At 41.4% G+C, this 21175-nt stretch overlaps 1 protein-coding gene across 4 annotated transcripts in view; it reads left to right on the forward strand.

Moving 5' to 3' along the window:
• Positions 1-21175, forward strand: part of ATG2B (autophagy related 2B) — a 72810-nt gene that overhangs the window by 18146 nt on the left and 33489 nt on the right. Inside the window, exons 7-19 of one of the 4 annotated variants that reach the window (XM_062181672.1) lie at positions 2917-3013; positions 3530-3715; positions 4879-5033; positions 5124-5229; positions 6223-6484; positions 7981-8131; positions 8537-8629; positions 8771-8959; positions 13666-13939; positions 14412-14514; positions 16467-16662; positions 17028-17170; positions 20847-21004. In XM_062181672.1, coding sequence (XP_062037656.1) covers positions 2917-3013; positions 3530-3715; positions 4879-5033; positions 5124-5229; positions 6223-6484; positions 7981-8131; positions 8537-8629; positions 8771-8959; positions 13666-13939; positions 14412-14514; positions 16467-16662; positions 17028-17170; positions 20847-21004 — 2113 coding nt within the window. The remainder of the gene's footprint in view (positions 1-2916; positions 3014-3529; positions 3716-4878; positions 5034-5123; positions 5230-6222; positions 6485-7980; positions 8132-8536; positions 8630-8770; positions 8960-13665; positions 13940-14411; positions 14515-16466; positions 16663-17027; positions 17171-20846; positions 21005-21175) is intronic. The other 3 variants (XM_062181673.1, XM_062181674.1, XM_062181675.1) reach the window with 3 other exon arrangements.

A 21175-nucleotide genomic window follows, 5' to 3' on the forward strand; every position in this document is an offset into this window, starting at 1 on the left:
TCTCAACATTTGTATACCTAACATTTTTTTAAATGAAAGAGACAAAGATCCTATCTACTGGTTTTTTCTTCAGATGCCCACAGTGGCAGGGGTGGGGGGGCAAAGCTGGAGCTGAAGCTCAATCCAGGTCCCCATGTGGTGGCAGGACCTCGACTACTTGACCATAACCATGGCCTTTCAGGTTTGCAGTAGCAGGAAGCTGGTGTCGGGAGCCAGGGTGGATGTTAAACCCAGGTGCTCTGATGGGATGTAAGCATCTTCACTGCTGGGCTCAACACCTGCCCCAGTGCATCTGTGCTGCTGGGCTTTGTGCAGACTGAAACTTTTGAACATTAAATGTATTGATTTGCATAAATGCCCTCTCTGTGTTACTTTAGGAGTTCTATATTATAAATGACAAATGAAGAGCTGGAATATTTGGAGGTACCACCATTCTTGTCTGTACAGTTTTTTTGGGGTAACAACTTGAGTATTTGTATAGATTTTACCTGGATTTAGTGAAAACAAGTGCTAAATGAAATAATCCCAGTTCTGCCTTGAGAACCTTGCATCTGATAATCTTCGTACAGAGTAGGCACAGATGTCAGTGACCAGGGACGCCCAGTGTCTTCAGTGTCTTTCGGATGCTCACTAGACTGAAGTCTTCCAATGTTGAGTTCAAAGTGTTACAAAGGGTTGTTATTTTTTTTTTTTTTTTTAGTTCTGGGAGTAGTACCCTCTTGTGTAGTATGTAAGTCTGATGTTTCATGTATTCAGTTTTAGCGTATGTTTTTGGAAATATGCTGCTTATGAAAATAAAGGACTGCCTGCCTTGAATTTAGCGGTGTTTTGTTTCAGTTACCATGTTACACTGATCTTTTTGTTTTGTTTTGTTTTCAGTTTTGTTCTTTTATGTTTTCAGAAGAAAGTAATGTGTACTTTGGATTTTGCATGCCAACCTCATTATTAGAAAATAATGTGATATTTCTATGAAGATGAGAAATGAAACTGTTCATCCATTTTTTTTTTTTTTTTGACAGGCAGAGTGGACAGTGAGAGAGAGAGACAGAGAGAAAGGTCTTCCTTTTTGCCGTTGGTTCACCCTCCAGTGGCCGCTGCGGCTGGTGCAGCGTGCTGATCCGAAGCCAGGAGCCAGGTGCTTCTCCTGGTCTCCCATGGGGTGCAGGGCCCAAGCACTTGGGCCATCCTCCACTGCCTTCCCGGGCCATAGCAGAGAGCTGGCCTGGAAGAGGGGCAACCAGGATAGAATCCGGCGCCCCGACCGGGACTAGAACCCTGTGTTCCGGCGCCGCAAGGCAGAGGATTAGCCTGTTAAGCCACGGCGCCGGCTGTTCATCCATTTTAATGACGGGCAGAGACTGTTGTGTCAATACTAAACAAATAAGAAACATTAAAAATATGTGACATTTTCCTGTTATCCCCAGCCTTATGCTGATTGATGATCGAGGATATGAGCAGTCGGTAGAGAGCCTGGAAAAACAAGCAGCCTATGGGCAGAACAGGGAAGCTATGCCACAGAAGGGTGTGGGCATCGATATGAGTTAGTGTTGGTTAGAACCGGGCTCTGGGGCTGTTACATGACCTTATGCAGGTCACTTATCTTTGTGAACCTGTTTCCTCTTTAAAATTGGAACACTAATAAGAATTAGAGGAAATATACATAAAACCACCTTGCATAGTATTCTACAACTAAGGAAAATATAGTAGGATGGGCACTGTGCCCGATTGGTTAAGCTGCTGTTTGCGACACTCACATCTCATCTCAGAGTGCCTGGGTTCTGCCCTGCCTCAGCGTTCTAGCCAGCTTCCTGCTAATGCAGGTGACATCAAGTACCTGGATCCCTGCCACCCGTGTGGGAGACCCAGCTTGAGTTCCTGGCCCGTGACTGGTCTAGCCTAGCCGTGGGAGAAGTGAACCAGGAGATGGAAGATCGGTCTCTCCTTGTCTCTCTTTGTTGTTCCGCCTTTCAAAGAAATAAAAATAAATAAATGTACTTAAAATCATAATAATGATTATTGTTATTGGAGAATATATCATATACTTAGTTGGATGTTGGAAATTTCTCAAGTTCACTATGTAATGTATTTTAATTTTCACTTTTATCATCAGAAGCAATGTGTTTTTCTCCTGGGGATGAACCTGTTTTCCAAATGTAAATGTGATTTATGAGCTGAATCACTCAGCACTTGCAAAGTGACATGAAGATGATAGGAGTTAGTGTTAGCGTAACAGAGCTAAGAGGAGGCACATGGAAAGAAAGGCTGGGATATTCAGCTTGGGTATTATATAGAGGGCAGTCATTGCTTTTGTCAGTATCCCTCAAAGGAGTCAGGAAAAGAGTGGGATGAGCTTTTATTTCTAGAAGTGAATATGAACAGAGAATTGGGAAAGAGAAACATCGTCTGTCTGCATCTCTGCTATGGCTTCCCCTTGCCCACGAGGAGAGGGTGTGGTGAGCAAGCCCGCAGTGGCTGGCGAGCGCCCGCAGGTGATGGATGGCGTGGCCCGGCAGGCCTAGGAAAGCCAGCTGTTTGCCCTGGTTGGAGTGGGGCTTGAGGGATGTGATTTTAAGACTGGAGAGTCAGTGCATGTACTGCTACTTCCCGTTCCTCTTGGATACCAAGTCTTCCAGCCGTTCAAGTATCTTAACTACCCTGAAGACGTAGAGACAGAGAGCAAACGTTAGACTTGCCAACATGTGGTTTCTTGGGAGGATTTTTCTCTTGTAACAACAGTTTGGAAGCCTTTCAGTGTTTTCATGAACATTGTGATTGGTAGAAAGGATTTTGGGCTAAGGAATTTGAGACTAAAGAATTTGCATTCTATCTCAGTGCTTAAAATATATTGAATTTTAAGGTGATGAGCTTATAAAGCGTGCTCACCCTAAATAGTTTTTTTTTTTTTTGCTTTTTAAGTTGGATGTTGATGGACAGATAGACTCTATTCATCTGTTCCTGTCACCAAGACAGGTGCACTTGCTTTTGGATATGTTAGCAGCTATTGCTGGACCAGGCAAGTATAAGTCTGTTATTATTATTTTAAATTCTTTGAAAGTTTTAAATTAAAATCTTAAAATACTTAACATATATGTAGGAAAGTCTATTATTTGAGTATATGAAAATAATATTTTGTAAATAAGAATCTAACTATTTGAATGGGTCCTTTTAATTGTGTTATCGTGACACAAATTTGCATTCATATTATTTGTGTCACATTATCGTTCTGACTTATTTCTTGGGCTGGGGGGTAGCACTTCATGTAAATGAGAAAGTATTCTCGAACAAAAGTAGGTAGCATACACTTGAAAATACCTTAAATGACTCACATCTGTCAGAGGTAAGATTTTGTGATCCATGGCTATTGCTTGTAGCTATGCTTAAATCTCTGACTGATACTAGATAATGGTGGTTTTGCACTGACCAGGGTGTTAAGTTGCCATTGGTATTGGATAAGAGGGTTTTGGTAGAGAAATAACTTAATTAACTCCAAATTTAATTACTGTTTTGCTTTCCTTTTGTATACTTGTAGAAAATTCTAGCAAAATAGGGTTAGCTAATAAAGATAGGAAAAATCGACCTATGCAGCAGGAAGACGAGTATCGAATTCAGATGGAATTAAACCGGTATTATTTGAGAAAAGATTCCCTCTCTGTGGGTGTATCTTCAGAGCAAAGCTTTTATGAGACAGAAACGGCTCGTACACCATCTAGCCGTGGTAAGCAACACAAACGGTTGACACCAGAGTCGTACGTTATCATAAACTTAATTTTGGCGTCTGTGGAAAGGAGTTTAGCAGTGAAAGAACCAAAGATCTGCACTCTTAAGAAAATTGTCATTTGTAAGTTGATCTAACCACAGCATTATAGTGATACATCAACACATGATTGCTGTAGTGTCATTTTGATTGTGTGGTTTTATTTTGTAAATGATGATTTATTCTTAGGAAAGTCATTTTATGAAAACGTAGATTTACATGACAGGTATTAGGACTAATTATTCATTTTGCCAGATTTTTATTCACATAGTAATTTACAGATGATTCCTTTAGATAGGAAGCTTTTCTTTCCATCAGTTCTTATTCTTCCCATCAATCATATGTAAATATGATCTTTACCTAGATTACTTTACAAAAGTGCTTCAGAATGGATAAGGACTAAAACCATAAGTAATAACAAGCAATTTAATTATGGAATGTTAAACCAAATAAAAAACTGAAGCCTACTCCAGAAATTGTGGCTTTAGAAAACTTGTTTTGTGTGAGGGTTGATAGTCTCCAAAAAGAAGAAACTGAAATACAAAATTCTGAGTGTTTTCTTTGGCTTTTTAAGAAATAGGTATGTCCATTGAAACCAGAGATTGTAATATGTATTACTTTAAAATCTGGATTTTAACTTTTAAGTTGTCAGATGACACTTAAAAGTGTACCATGTAATCCTACATATCATATACAAGGGTACTTCAATGAGTTTATTGGAAATGAAATTAAGAGTTTATTTTGGTGCAGAACATTTTTGAAATTCATGCATAGCTTGCTCATGTATTTTTCAAGAACTTTTTGAAAACTTCATACGTATAAATTCAAATTTTTTGCACCACAATAAACTAAATTTTAAAATTCTTTTTGAAGAATGCTTCTATTAAAAAGACCCAGGACATCAGTAGGATAGCTTAACTTTTCGTTAACTCTTGTATTCAGTTGAGTTCTTACTATGTCATTAATAAATGAGATTCAAATAGATTACCCCATTGGAAGTCATAAAATTTGTGGCATCACTCTATTCAAATCACCTGAAGGAAGAGATTATGTTAACCTGTATTAACTTACTTTAAAGACTTGGTGGAATTACAAGATAAGTGACAAGGTTTAATTCTCTCTAGAAGAAGAAGTTTTCTTCTCCATGGCTGATATGGACATGTCTCATAGCCTCTCTTCTCTTCCACCCCTTGGGGACCCCCCAAACATGGACCTGGAGTTATCATTAACTAGTACTTACACGAATACCCCAGCAGGATCGCCATTGAGTGCTACTGTGGTAAAGTATTTAATTTTTGTTCAGTTCTTGAAAAGTTGCTTCTGAAATTTTGCACTTTATTCATGTGCTTTTGAAAAATGTCTTTTACAGCTTCAGCCAACTTGGGGAGAATTCCTTGATCATCGTAAAGAACAGCCAGTAAGAGGGTCGACGTTTCCGTCCAACCTTGTGCATCCAGTGTCTTTACAGAAGGCTGGTAAGTAAATAGAAGACATTTTAAAAGTTAGAATAAATTGTTTCTTTTAAGAAGTGCCATTCTGCTTTTCTTTCTTCTTCTTTTTTTTCAGATTATTTATTTGAGAGGCAGTGTACAGAGAGAGAGAGGGAGAGACAGAGAGAGAGAGGGAGAAACAGTGAGGTCTTCCATCCACTGCTTCAGTCCCCAAATTGCCGCAACAGCTGGAGCCAGGAGCTTCTTCTGGGTCTCCCATGTGGGTACAGGGGCCCAAGCACTTGGGCCATCCTCCACCGCTTTTCCAGGCCATCAGCTGAAAGCTGGATTGGAAATGGAGCAGCCGGGACTTGAACCAGCGCCCACATGGGATGCTGGCGCTGCAGGTGGAGGCTTAACCTACTGCGCCTCAGCACCGGCCCCCGTTCTGCTTCTTTTCTTTCCCATCCCTTTTTTGGGGGGGAGTGGGGTTGGGTTAGGTCATTTAACAAAGTCTAGAAAGAAAAATGAAGCATTGTTGAACAGTTTACTGAGGTGTTTTTATAATAGTAGCTCATTTATTGAATTTAAATACATAAATATTGAAGTGGAGAAGTATACCACGGGTTTCTTATTATCACTAATGTCGTTTAGGAGTCTCAGTTTTTGTTTTACTATTTATGTATCTTTTGAAAGAGAACCTCAGCTTTCTTTCCTCATTGTAAAATTTGATTGAAATAAACACAAGTCTTAGAGGAAAATTGGTGAACAACTTTTGATTAATGTTTATTTTTCCAATATGGTTTTATTAATGCAAAAGCTTTGTTTATATGTGACATACTCTTATATACTTCAGATATCAAGGATCGTGGATAAAACATGCAGCAAGATAACAGTTTATTTTGCTTTAATTATTTAATATTCAAAACTATTGTGAGATCACCTGTTTTTTAAAGCTAATGCATGAGTAAATTTTGATATGTAGATGATTCTTAAGTATTAAAGTTTGTGACTGTATACTCACCACATGTTTTTCAGCTCTTCCTTCTAGGTCTGTTTCGGTGGACGAATCCAGGCCTGAGCTTATTTTCAGACTGGCTGTGGGAGCTCTCTCAGTCTCCGTGCTTCACATTGATCCTCTGTCTCCACCGGAGACGGCCTCAAACCTTAACCCCTTGACATCCATGGCGATAGCTTTCTTCGCTTGTATAGAAAAGATCGATCCAGAAAGATTTTCAACAGAGGACTTGAAGTCCTTCCGAGCAGTGTTTGCAGAAGCTTGTTCACACGATCACCTTCGGTAAACTTTTGGATTTATTCATAGCCCTTGAGAAAGAACTAGTTGTAGACTTTGATCTTCCTCTGCCTGTCTGTTTTTTATCTTCTGATTCACATTTTATCTGTGAAGGAGTGAGAGTTTCTTGCAGTGCTACAGAGACGTTTAGTTTCTCTCATTCATGGTGTTTGGCACACAAAACTCAGATATAAGCTGGGGTAGTCTTACAAGATCATCTCTTTAGCTCCTTGCCTTGCTGGTCATGCAGGTTTTACCACATTTTGCCATCATTGCTACTGACACCATTGATCATGAAAGTGGTTCTTACCGCCTCAGCGTGGATGATGCCTGGCGACTAAGGCTTCAAAACCAAGACCAGAAAGCAGCAAAGCTGTCCCAATAGCCAGTGACCTGTTTTCATGGCTTGAGTTCCAATACGACAGATAACTGAATTTGTTAGTACTGTTACCATGCAAATACTGTTTAATATGAAAATGATCTATGGCCGGCGCCGTGGCTCAACAGGCTAATCCTCCGCCTAGCGGCGCTGGCACACCAGGTTCTAGTCCTGGTCGAGGCACCGGATTCTGTCCTAGTTGCCCCTCTTCCAGTCCAGCTCTCTGCTGTGGCCTAGGATAGAAGTGGAGGATGGCCCAAGTGCTTGGGCCCCTGTACCCGCATGGGAGACCCAGAAGAAGCACCTTGCTCCTGGCTTCAGATCGGTGCTGTGCCGGCTGTGGCAGCCATTTGGGGAGTGAACCAACGGAAGGAAGACCTTTCTCTCTGTCTCTCTCACTATCTGTAACTCTACCTGTCAAATAAATTGGCTGGCGCCCCGGCTCAATAGGCTAATCCTCTGCCTTGCAGCGCTGGCACCCCGGGTTCTAGTCCCGGTCGGGGCACTGGATTCTGTCCCGGTTGCCCCTCTTCCAGGCCAGCTCTCTGCTGTGGCCCGGGAGGGCAGTGGAGGATGGCCCAGGTCCTTGGCCCCTGCACCCGCATGGGAGACCAGGAGAAGCACTTGGCTCCTGGCTTCGGATCGGCACGATGCGCTGGCCACAGCATGCCGGCCACAGCGGCCATTGGAGGGTGAACCAACGGCAAAGGAAGACCTTTCTCTCTGTCTCTCTCTCTCACTGTCCACTCTGCCTGTCCAAAAAAAAAAAAAAAATTCCATGATATTTTTAGGTTAATTATAAGAGATTATTTAATTTTAAATATAACAAGTTTAAGAGATTTTAAAAGTAGAAGAGGGAAGAGCAGTGTTAGAAATAAATATATCCTGGAAAATTTCCCATTAATAGAACTTAGTATTTTATGTCAGGGAGTGGGAAGTTTGAATCAGTCTTTCTGGTTGGTGTCTTCAGGAACAGTAGTTACTGCTAACAACCTGACTTGTCAAAGTAGGTACTTGTTAGACACTTTTAATTCTGTGCGCTGGTTTTGTTTTTGATACATTTTTAAATCTAGGTTTATGTGGAGTATATGGACACTCTTTAATGCTGTGTTTTTAATAATAGGTTTATAGGTACTGGAATCAAAATATCCTATGAACAAAGACAAAGATCAGCTTCCCGTTATTTTAGTACTGATGTTTCCATTGGGCAAATGGAGTTTTTGGAGTGCCTGTTTCCCAGTGATTTTCATTCTGTTCCCCCTCACTATACAGAGGTGAGTGTGGATATTTTGACTTTTTAAGAATTGAAGAGGGGCTGGCGTTGTGGCTTAGCAGATAAAGCTGCTGCCTGCAATTCTGGCATTCCATGTGGACACCAGTTCGAGTCTCAGCTGTTCCACTCTGATCCAGCTCTCTGCTGTGGCCTGGGAAAGAGTAGCAGATGGCCCAAGTGCTTGGGCCTCTACAACCATGTGGGAGACCGGGAAAAAGTTCCTCACTCCTGACTTTGGATCAGCCCAGGTCCCACTGTGGTGGCCTTCTGGGGAGTGAACCAAGGGCTGGAGGACCTCTCTCTCTCTCTTTCTCTCTGCCTCTGCCCCTCTGTAACTCTGTCTTCCAAATAAATAAATCAATATTTAAAAGCAATAGCTGACCTTCAAATTATCTTTGTTTTTAAGCTTTTAACGTTCCGTTCCAAGGAAGGCTCTGACGCCCGTGGCCTTGCGTGTCTTCAGCTTCACTACAGGCACTGTGAGCCTCGGGGACCCCAGGTGAGCGCTCCCGTGTGGCCGCACCTGCTTGTTGCTGTCTGCTTTGTCACAGTTGGGATTTAGCCCAGTTTTTATTGTACTGTTGGTGATTGTTGATGCTTTCTCTCTCTCTCTCTCTCTCTTTCTCTTTTTTGTTTTAAGGGTAGTCAAGCAAGGCTTAGTTCAGTTCCTCAGAAGGCAGAATTACAAATTAAATTAAATCCAGTATGTTGTGAACTGGATATCAGTATTGTGGACAGGTTAAATTCCTTGCTTCAACCACAAAAACTTACTACGGTAGAAATGATGGCATCTCACATGTATACTTCATACAATAAACATATTAGTCTGGTAAGTATTCAGAAACTTATGCTTTTTTTTAATTTAAGCAATTTACATTTATTTTACCACATTACATATCAGCCACTATATAAAAAAACAGAAATATTGTTAATATAAGTGAATATTCTAATAATAACATTCCATGTATTTATTTCTCCGTTCCCCCAATTATCTTTAAATAAATAGGATGTCGTCTGTGCATCTGTGTAGAACATTCAATAGTGTCCTAATTCAGTAGAGCACATGGACGTAAGGGCGTTTTGCTAACAGCATAAACCACCTTTTTCAAGGTGTTATATAAGTTTCTTGGCACCCCTTCTTTACAATATATTATCTTTAATTTTTTTCTTTAAAAAGTGCAGTTTATCTTAGAGTATTCAGAAAAATTGGTATACAATTTTCAAATTTACACAAGAAAATGCATGCAAACTAAAGTTAAAAGGATGATAAAACGCCTAATATAATTCTTTGTAAAACTTTCAGAACAAAACTGCAAAAAAATGCTAGCTACACACTTCAACGTGATTAAATAGGGAGAATTCCATCCTTTGGGCCCTTTTTAGGCATTTACAGCCATTCAATTCCAAATATCAGTATTTTAAAAATAATAATTGTAGATATATTTAATAATTACATCATAACCTTAAAGAGGAAAAAAATTACATACCATAATTTTCCATGATTTCTGTGATTACTTATTGAATGCTAATTTTATAAAAATGTCACAGAACACATCTCACTGTGTCTTATGACCTAGAATTTGGGTAGCTTAGTGACTCAGAATTGAGATGTAGTTCTCTTCTGCCTCTAAGTGTCAGTGAGAGCTCTGTCCTAAACCGAGAGAGAATAACTGTTCTTATCAGACATTCCAGCTATAATATGAACAAGAGGTTTGCTGCCATGAGTGCTCTAAAGGAAGAAAATACCACCTTTCTTTCCAAAATGTCTGGACAGGTGTTTCCTGATGTCTCATTTGCCAGACTAGTAACTAGCAAGAACCTGGGATTAAGGTTCTTGGAAAGTGAAGCTGGACTCATGTCACTCCCAAGAACACAACTGCATGGGATAGGATTGAATGTATCTTCAAGATCAAAGTTCACAAAGGAAAGCTGGTGAAATTTATAGAGGTTTCCTGGGCAAATGAGTTAAATTACCTTTCCTTGACAGGTTGAAATGCCTAGTACAATATTGAATAGAGAGTAGATATCCTTAACTTTGTGTGATAAATAATATCCTTATAAATATATTGGGAGTTTTATACTCTGGGATATAACACTTGATAAATGTTATATACCTTCAAGATGGCATTGGAATCTCTGTTTAACATTGACTTTATTAAATGGCTATTTCCTTACAGTTCTATCACTTTTTTTTTTCGTGTATTTTGAAGTTTTGCTATTGGAAGAGAAACTTATACATATTAACAGTAGTTACAGGTAACTAATAGGCTTATTGGGGTAATTTCTGAGGTAAGTATTCTATAGGTAGCATTTGTTCCCATTTTGTTTAAGATTGATTGATTTATTTGAAAGAGAGAGAGAATCTTCCATTTACTGATTCATTCTCCAAATATTCACAACAGCCATGGCTGGGCCAGGCTGAAACCAGTAACTTCTCCCTGGTCTCCCACTTAGATGGCGGGGACCCAGTCACATGGGCCATCTGCTGCTGCTTTTTGCAAGTGTCTTAGCATGGAGCTGGACTGGAAGTGGGACAAGAACCAGTGCCCGTGTAGAATGCTGGCGTTGCAGGTGGCAGCTTTACCTGCCCCCAGCATGTGTCCTTAGAATGCATTATTTGTAATATTGGAAGAATGGAGACATCTTTTGTATCTCGAAGTAGATTAGCTAAATAAAGTTTGAAATATATTAGCTAAATAAAATTTTATGTAGCCATTTTATTTACTATTTAAAGATTTATTCATTTATTTGAAAGGCAGAGTAACAGAGAGGGAGAGACAGAAAGAGATCAACCTTGCATCTGCTGGTTCATTCCCCAGTTGTCTACAACACCCAGGGTTGGGCCGACCTGCAGCACACTGCCAGCCAGCCAAGGAAATTCATCCTGGGTGGTAGGGACTGAAGTACTGGGTCATCATCAGCTGCTTTCCCGTGCACATTAGCAGGAAGCTGGGTTGTAAGCAGAGCAACCAGGACTTAAACTGACACTCTGTTATAGGATGCTGGCATCTCAAGTGGTGGTTTAATCTGCTGTGCCACAACACTTGCCCCTCTGCAGCCATTTTAAATGATGACTATCAAGATAGTGTAGAACCGTGGAGAAGGCTCATCAAGAGGTATTAAGTGAAAAAGTAGAATAATTTCCATGTATACTTTTTTTAAAAAATATGTATTTATTTATTTGAAAGGCAGGGTTATAGGGGGCCAGAGGCAGAGAGAGAGAGAGACACTTCCATCTGCTGGCTTGCTCCCCAGATGACCACAATGGCCGGAACGGCACTGATCTGTAGCCAGAAGCCAGGAGCTTCTTCTGGGTCTCCCATGCAGAAAGATGACTTGGGCCATTCTCCGCTGCTTTCCCAGGCCATAGCAGAGAGCCAGATCAGAAGTGGAGCAGCCGGGACTCGAACCGGTGCCCATATGAGATGTAGGCACTGCAGGCAGTGGCTTTACCTGCTATGCCACAGCACCGGCCCCTTCATGTACACTTAACAATATTTATGTAGAGGAAAATAATGGGTAGAAATATGCATTTGATAACATTGATTGTTGTAGTGGAGTTAAGCTTCTTTGACTTTTCTGTGTTTATTTCAATTTTATAAAATATGACTATAATCTTCACCTTTTATTCACTCACGTTTAATAGACCACCTAAAATGTAGCCCAAGTAATGTAGAATATGCTTTTGAAAATGGGAAAGTAATATGTTGACTCTCACATTCTGTCACTTTTACTCAGATCTGGCGCTTGTGAGCTTTCCTAAGCACATCATGCAGTCAGATTTGCAGGACGTCAGTTAGGAATTTGGGGGCTGGAGGGGGCAGTAGGACGGTTAAAACAGAAAAAAAATATTTTGTTTGCTTTCTCTGTATGAGTATTCACAATAAATTATTAAATAAATTCTTTATTTTCTTCCATCCCCAGTTAGTTACTTTAAATTCTGTAGACTAGTCTTTTTGCTGTTTGCCAGAGGTGTATTAGACATGTTGGTTTAAACTCTTGAGTTATTTTGCCTGAGAGTGAGGATTAGTACATGAAAGTTAAACGGGGGAGATGTAGGATAGATTTGGTAAAAACCCCTGTTTAGAGGCTGGTGTGGGGTGCACTGGGTTAAGCTGCCTCCTGCATCACCAACATCCCATCGTGCTCCGGTTTGAGTTCCAGTTGCTGCACTTCTTTTTTTCTTAAAGATTTATTTATTTATTTGAAAGGCAGAATTACAGAAAGAGAGAGCGCCAGAGAGAGAGAGAGAGGTCTTCCATCCACTGGTTCAGTCTCCAATGGCCGCAACGGCCAGAGCTGTGCTGATCCGAAGCCAGGAGCCAGGAGCTTCTTCCATGTGCGTGTAGGGGCCCAGGGCCCAGGGCCATCTTCCCCTGCTTTCCCAGGCCACAGCAGAGAGCTGGATCAGAAGTAGAGCAGCCGTGACTCGAACTGGTACCCATAAGAGATGGCGGTGTTCAGGCAGCGGCTTTACTCTCTGTGCCACAGCGCCGGCCCCCAGTTGCTCCACTTCTGATCCAACTCCCTGCTAATGCTCCTGGGAAAGCAGTGGAGGATGGCCCAAATGCTTGGGTCCTTGCTACCCATGTGGGAGACCCAGTTAGAGTTCCAGGCTCCTGGAGCTTCAGGCTGGCCCAGCCCTAGCTGTTGTGGCCATTTGGGGAGTCAACTAGCAGATGGATGATTTCTCTCTCTGCATCACTCTGCCTTTCAAATGAATAAATAAATCTTAAAAAAAAAAAAAAAATCCAAATCTAGCCTAAGAGGGGAACTTTCTAATGTAGGAAATTAGAGGCTGATTCAAGAAACTGAGGACTGATAAACCTGCAGTAGACTATGGTGTTATTGGTGTCAGTATGTTTGGAGAAAAATGTAAGATGGGCTTCTTGGCATGTTCTTTGACCCTCTTACCATACATGGCTTTGGATAAGCAGTGCGCACATTTTGGGTCCTAAGAGCTATGTAATGAGATCTTACCTTTATGTTGGATAGCAACTTGAAGGAAGTTACTTAATAATATTTATTTGGAACCTGTGATGTGCCAGCCTCTGGGCTTAGTCCTGGAAATATGAAGACAAGTCAGAGATAGGCACTTTCACTTGACATAATTCCTCTGAGTTCACGCTGAGTTGATAGATAAATCCTTCATATTGAATGTCAGGTACGATCATGATTTTTAATCACTTTGAATTTATTGGTAGACTAATTTACACATTATTCTCTTTTTAGTTTATAGTAAGGTGTGTACACATCTTAGTGCTTCTGTCTTTAGATTGGTTTAGTTTTTTTAATATCAAGGTTTAACTTTACTAGCAGTTCTAGCTTCTGCTCATAGTTGTATTAATTAATTAATATGGTTGTAATTAATTTGGTTGTAAATTATTATGGTTGTAATTAAATTGTATTTTAATGTATTATTTGTACCAAATGGGGAACTAGTGATTGTACACACACACTACAGTGTTGAATACGAATGCATTTGTGCGTATTTATATTAATATGTGGGCATATTTTTAATGTTTTGTGTTTTAGCACAAGGCTTTTACTGAAGTGTTTCTAGATGACTCACATAACCCTGCAGACTGTCGGATATCCGTGCAAGTTGCCACACCAGCACTAAATCTTTCTGTTCGCTTCCCAATACCTGATCTTCGATCAGATCAAGAAAGAGGCCCGTGGTTTAAGAAGTCTCTTCAGAAGGAGATCCTTCACTTAGCATTCACAGATCTAGAATTTAAGACGGAATTTATAGGAGGATCAGCTCCAGAACAAATTAAATTGGAACTTACCTTTAGAGAACTCTTTGGTAAGAATGATGGGCCTGCGAAAGGAGGAGCCAGACTAGATGCAAACAGCTGCTCCTGCAGCCTGTATCACAGACGTGTGGGACAGCCCGAGCATGTTAGAAAGCAAGAGCAGAAAGTGTTTCCTCATTATATGTGGGATTTTTCTCATATGTGATGCAGTCAGTCTTTGAAAAATTTACTATTTTCTGACATAAACTTGTACGTTTTGTGGGGTACCATATGATGTTTTGGTACATGCGTATTTTGTGTCAGTTTTTAAGAACTTTTCTAAGCATGGCAGTTTGTTCACTTTGTGTAAAGACTTACTTTCTGCAGGGGAATGTAGTGCTTGGCCTACATTTTTATTACCTACCACGTAACTAGCTCTGGCTGATAGTAGCCAGAATCCACTGAATGCCACTATGAGAAAAGATCTTCTCTCTTGGCACTAGAGAAGACGTGCCCCTCAGTAAATGGGACTTGTTTTATCAGGCTCGTTCCAGGAAGAGAAAGGAGAACCATGTGTCCAGTTTCTCCAGGTGTCTAGTGGGGTGGATGGAGACACAGCGTCAGCAGATGACTTTGACTGGCCACGGTGAGTAGGAAGATGTATAGCTCTAATAGAGTTTTCTTTTTAAAAATAAAATGCTTCGGTCCTTTTAACAAACATTTTGGCTACTACATTTATGCCCCAGATGTCTAGCCTTGATGAGAAAATCCAGAGAAAGACAAATACAAAATTAATATTGAATATTATTCTCTGAAAGGTATATGTTAGATATTGTAGGAGGTAGAATGAAATATAAATGTGTTCTTTTTTTAATATTTATTTTTTATTTTATTTGAAAGGCAGAGGCAGAGAGAGAGAGAGAGAGAGAGAGATCGAGATCAAGAGATCTTCCATCTGCTGGTTCACTCCCCAAATGGCCACAATGGTTGGGACTGGGCTGATCTGAAGCCAGGAGCCAGGAGCTTCTTCCAGGTCTCCCACACGGGTGCAGTGGCCCAAGGACTTGGGCCATCTTCTACTGCTTTCCCAGGCCATAGCAGAGAGCTGGATTGGAAGTGGAGCATCCAGGACTTGAACTGGTTGCCATATGGCATGCCGGCACTGCAGGCAGTGGCTTTACCTGCTATGCCACAGCGCTGGCTCCTAAAATGTGTTTTTTTTTTTATCTTTAGCTACCTAGTCTTTGTAGAGGGACAAGAGAATCTCCTTTTTAAAAATAACTTCAAGGCTACAGCAGAGGAGATATCACAGTGTACCATTTGCTAATTGTCAAGTGAATGTTGCAATCATTGATTGCTTTTGGACAGTATTGTTCAAATCTGGGGAGCACTTACAATGGAATCTTGAGCCCCACCCTGAGATTTTGGGATAGGGCCCTGGCATCAGGTGATTTCACTATTTCTCAAAGCCCAGCTGCTCCAGGATTTCTCAGGCAAGAGAAATCAATCCTTAAATTCTATTAGCTTGACAGGGGGGCTTGGGTCATATTTAAGAGAACTTCATTTACTTAAAATAAGGATCCATTGTTATATGAAAAATTGAGTATTTGAAGGCTCAGTGATCTTGAAAATGATCCTGTGTGCCAGCCTTCTCTACACCTCCTTCTTGGTACATGTAGACAGGTGTTGGCGATCCGTGCTTGAAAATGAACATGGGTCTTCATGAGAATCGAGTGTGCATCCAGGAGGTGTCCTGAAGCACAGTTTACATCGGGATGTCTGTACACCAGAAAGCAGTTTGTGACAGTGTACTAGACAGAGTGGCGCCACCTACCTGGGGGTCAGTGTGCATACCACACACCTGTTCATGCCACATCATAATAATGGAGAATGCAAGGCCTGTGACCGTGGTGTTCTGCAGAAGATCAGGAAAGGAATGTAGCTGCTCCTGATCTAAAGCTCATGAGCTTGTGTTGTGGTCAAAGGCTGCCTTAGCTCAGTGGTGCTGAGTTTGCACCTACAAAACAGTGGCACTAACCTTGTATTATTGAAATTTCTGCAGCAAAAGATAGCATTATTGTCATATGGTTTTTCATATGTTTTCCACAAAATTTTTAAAGACCTCTCATATGCATGGATTTCAGTTTTTTTGCACCAAAATAAACTTACCTTTTAATTCCATTTTCCACAAGCTGATTGAAGTCCCTTTGTATTCCTAATCAGTTTGCCTTTTTTTCCATTTGAACAATTTGTGTAACATGAGATTTCTTAGACAAGTCCTCCAATATAGCAGGAGACTGAGATTTGGTTCAATGATGAAAACTAGAATTCTTGGGTAAAGTTAACTAGCTATCATGAAATTTAAAAAATAACGTCTTGCTCTCATTTTATCAGGCTTTCTGTTACTCAGGTATAAAACGATAATGCCTTGTTGCTTTCAGTTCACTGAAGTTACAACGTGTTCATAAGCAGTCACGTCAGACCTAAGTAGATTTTGTGGAGAAGTTTAATCCTGATCTTTTTGTTAATTTGCACCCGAGTTAAAGATTTGCCGTTTATACTTAGCTCTTGATCTTCCTTTCTTGTCTTTGCTATCAGAATAGTATTGAAAATCAGTCCACCTGCCATGCATTCCATTTTGGAGAGAATAGCAGCTGAGGAAGAAGAAGAGCATGATGGTCACTACCAGGAGGAAGAGGAGGGAGGCGCACATTCCCTGAAAGATGTCTGTGATCTGAGGAGACCCGCCCCGTCTCCTTTCTCTTCTCGGAGAGTGATGTTTGAAAACGAGCAGGTAAAATGAAAATGTGCACATGTAACAAAGGGAAACTGTATCCTCTGTCATGTAGCAGTGGTGTTCTTCATCTTTAAAAAATGCTTTATATTTTATATTCTATTATTTTTGCTGGATTTTTAACTCCAGGATTGGATATCTAATTTTTTTCCTTGATGTATCTTTTCCCTGCTTCAATGTTACATGCTTATTTATTTACTCACGTACCAAGTCCTATGGAAAGGTTAAGAAGGTGCTTCCACTATTTTAAACATACGATGGTTATTCGATGCCCTTTTTTTTTTTTTATTTAATGAATATAAATTTCCAAAGTACAGCTTATGTGTTACAATGGCCTTTTTTTGCACTGAACCTTTATGTTTTAGATGGTGATGCCTGGAGACCCTGTAGAAATGGCAGAGTTTCAGGACAAAGCCATCAGCAGTTCTCACTACGTGCTGGAGCTGGCGTTCCCAAACATTCACATGGCACTGCCTAGTAAAGGCTTTTATGAGAAGCTTTATAACAGGTGAGTGTAAACACATGCTCTTGGAATCCGGCTTTCTGCCTAGCTGCTTCCCCGCCCCTTCCCCCCCTTTTCTTTCCTTGCTTTACTCTTTGTCCAGCATCTCCATGTGCTTTGTATGGTGTTGATGGTGACCGTAGAACTATTGCCGTTATTGTTTGCTTTGTCATAGCAGGGTTTCCTAACCAGGGTGTGGTGTCTGAGTTACTGGTATGTGAGATGTTTATGTCATCAGTTGGTTTATTGTTTTGTGTCAGCTTACTGCACAAGCAGTAAATACCACCTTTTCTATGTGAGAAGTGATATAAAAAGTTATTAAATATCTGTATATAGGCCAGCAAATATTGGAGTAGAATTGAAATCCCAGGGTCAGATGTACAAGGAGAATCTTAGAATTCAAAAAGGGATCATGTTGAAATTCTAAACTCTAACTTACAAATTTGTGTTAAGGTATAGGCCAAGGCCTTTTCATTGAGGATGAACTGCTGACTGATTGGATTTAGACCTTGTCTCTTCTTTGTTTTTTTTTTTTTTTTTTTTGTGGTGGCATCAATTATACTCAGAAGGCATTGTCTTTAGTTTTTAGTTATAGATTCTTTAGAGTGAAAAAAATTTTCAAAGCATTCAGAGCAGAATGCTTATAGGTTTTTAAGATTTTTTTTTTTTTACCCCAGCCTGGATACTTGAAATTAATCAGTTATCACAGTATTTAGTTAAATTGTACTTAAAATAACATACAAGCAGATTTGAGACCAAACAAAAGTGACCCTTGGTGAATATACGGAGCATGTGACTCCGAGATGGGAGCAGTTCTCAGGTGTGCGCGAGAGAACAGTCTGCGCAGTAAGCAGCTGGCTTGCTGGTTGGCAAGGGGCTAACCGGGGGCTGATGGCTTGATTCAGGGTGCTTGAATGTCTGCTAACCTGGGCGGCTGGTTCAATGGGGAACGCTTGAGAAAATTCCTGTTCTGTCTTATTCTGCCCACTTCCCATTCTCTCAGGCCTCTGGAATTAAGTAATTATGGAAGCGTTCCATCCAGATGCGTATGTGTCATATAGATTTCATGTCCAGCTTCCTCAGGATGTGAATTCTTTGTCCCTTATTTGGCTTTATATTTTCAAATTAATATTACTTCAAACTTTTTCAGACATTCTTAGAGAAAATTTGCAAATACAGTACAGAGAGCTTCTGCCACCCAGACTACTAGAGATAAGTTGTTGACCTGACGCCCCTTTAACCCTGAATACCTGAGTATGTATTTCCTACAAACAACAGGTTCTTTTTTTTTTTTTTTTTTAAGATTTATTTATTTATTTGAAAGACAGAGTTAGAGAAAGAGAGAGAGAAAGATATTCCATCTGCTGTTTCACTCTCCACATGGCCACAACAGCCAGGGCTGGGCCAGGCCAAAGCCAGGAGCCTGGAGCTTCCTCTGGGTCTCCCATGTGGCTGCAAGGGCCCAAGCACTTGAGCCATCTTCTGCTGCTTTCCTAGGCACATTAGCAGGGAGCTGGCTAGGAAGTGCTGCTGCCGGCTTTTGAACCAGTACTCAGATGGGATGTGGACACTGCAGGGGTGGCTTTACCCGCTGTGCCGCAGTGCCGGTCCCAAGCAACAACATCCTATATAACTTTACTTTAACCACCAAGATCAGGACATAACTATTTATACTACCATCTAGTTCTCATACCCTCTTCAAGTTCTTCTGAATGTCCTAACAATGGCCTTTTATCCTTTTTTCCCATTAAATCTTTTATTTATGAATAGGTATTATAAACAAATCTTTACAGATTTAAAATACTGGTTTATTCCTTTAGTGTCTGTAGACACAGGATCATGGTGATATGTCTTTCAATATCTTAAGCATAGTTTTATTTTTTGACATTAGAAATATCACGCAATATTTTATAGTATTAATGGTGTCACAACTGTGTTTAAATCAAAATATAAGAAAAAACATAGTGAAATGTTATGAAACTTATGTATAGTTCATATGCCACAAACTCCAGGTTTTATTTAAAATAACAGTTTCTCTGAGTCTGGGAAGATGAGAGAATGCTTGTAGGGACTGAGGAGGAGGAGCACTCCGGAGAAAACCTTCATCTCCTGCCTTCGTTCCCCCGTGCGTAGGCGTCCAAGCCGCGTCTGACTTTGTGCTGCGGAACCGTGCCCAGGAGCAGTAAGCCGTGCTCCGCAGGTGTCGGGCGCAGCAGCTTTCTCTCCTGTATCCCTGCTCTCTGACACAGTGGTGCTTACAAGAGAACTCTTGGCTGGGAGTCGCAGATGAGTGCTGGCTCAGGAATTCACCTGGGAAGTGCGTCCTCCAGGGAGGCCAGGGCTGTGGTTGGTGTCCATGCTGGGCTGTCTGATGAGTCTGCTTGAGTGCTTCCATGGGAGTCGTCCACATGGCCTTTCCCCTTCAGCTCCCAGTGACTGCTGTGTGACAGCACTGTGCTGGGCTCCGAGACGGCTACACAGCCCCTTCCCAGGGGCCCGTGCTGGGCTCCGAGACGGCTGCACAGCCCCTTCCCAGGGGCCCGTGTGCTGGGCTCTGAGAAGGCTACACAGCCCCTTCCCAGGGGCCCGTGCTGGGCTCCCATAGAGACGGCTACACAGCCCCTTCCCAGGGGCCCGTGCTGGGCCCATAGAGACGGCTACACAGCCCCTTCCCAGGAGCCCCTGTGCTGGGCCCATAGAGACGGCTACACAGCCCCTTCCCAGGGGCCCCTGTGCTGGGCTCCCATAGAGGGCTACACAGCCCCTTCCCAGGGGGCTTGCATCTGGGAAGAGGGAAGGAGAGAATACAGCAACTGGAATAAGGATATGCCTTGGGTTTAAGTCTGACGTTGTCAGGTTTGAGTTATCCTGAAAGCTTAGAGGGGATGAGGGGAAGAGGCTAGGACAGAAGGGCAGATGGGGTGCCATGGGAGGGCCCCCCACCCCTGTGTCGGGTGTTGGGGGACAGGGATGAGATCAGATTGGGTCGCTTGTGCTGCTGTAGCTGGTTAGGACGGTTTTCCTGGCATGCCCTGCTCCCTGCCTCCTTCATTTGATACAGTCTTCCTAGTGACACAGGTTTTCCTGGAAGAGAGAAGTAGCAGGTTTTCTAGAGAAGAACTGGGCTGGGACTTGAACACAGCCTGCACTCTTGTTCAGGCTCGTCTGCTAATTAGCTGTGTGACCTTGGGCAGGTCATTTAACCTTTATGAGCTGGCTCTGCAGGCCCGCAGTGAGAGTAATGGCTGCACTGGGCACCCCACGGGATCAGCGGGGTGTGTCCCACGTGGTGATGCGTGGTAAGTTGCAGTTTACGAAGCTCCCTCCGTGTAAGCAGTCTTCCTTTTGTTCTTTGTTAATTGTTCTTTTGCATTAGTTTTGTCTTTAAGGTACATTGAGAGGTACCATATGAGCTTGTTGTTTGACGGCCTGTGGCACAGATAAGATAAGGCAGCGTCTAGTTATCTCGTGGTGCAGCTTCCTTTCTTGCTGCTCTGTATTGTAGCCACAGCGGATATTTTGCCTTTGAGAGCACTGTTTTGAAAACTCTTTCCTAGGATCTGATTTCTACTTTACAAGTTGAAAAAAAAAAAAAAAGTCATTGTTGATGTGATCCCTTAAGGAGATCTTTGTTTGCTTCACTGACTGGTCATGTACTTACCCTTCAACCTTGTCTTCATAGGGTCTTTAATGACTTGCTACTGTGGGAACCCACAGCTCCTTCACCGGTAGAGACATTTGAAAATCTTTCCTATGGTGTTGGGCTTTCAGTGGCCAGCCAGCTGATTAATACCTTCAACAAAGATAGTTTTAGTCCATTTAAATCAACAGTTCATTATGGTAATGTATTTTAAATTTGTTTAAATCAAATGCCTAATTTATCAATATATGAAAATGATAACCTTTTTAGTGTGGGTTTAAAAATATTTGACTATTTTTCCATATGTAATTCTTTTATAATTTCTTTTAGTTATTTGCGTTTCCCCATTTCTGTCTGTATATTTAGAATAT

The sequence above is a fragment of the Lepus europaeus genome, chromosome 22 (genome assembly GCF_033115175.1).
Source record: "Lepus europaeus isolate LE1 chromosome 22, mLepTim1.pri, whole genome shotgun sequence".
Classification (NCBI taxonomy): domain Eukaryota; kingdom Metazoa; phylum Chordata; class Mammalia; order Lagomorpha; family Leporidae; genus Lepus; species Lepus europaeus.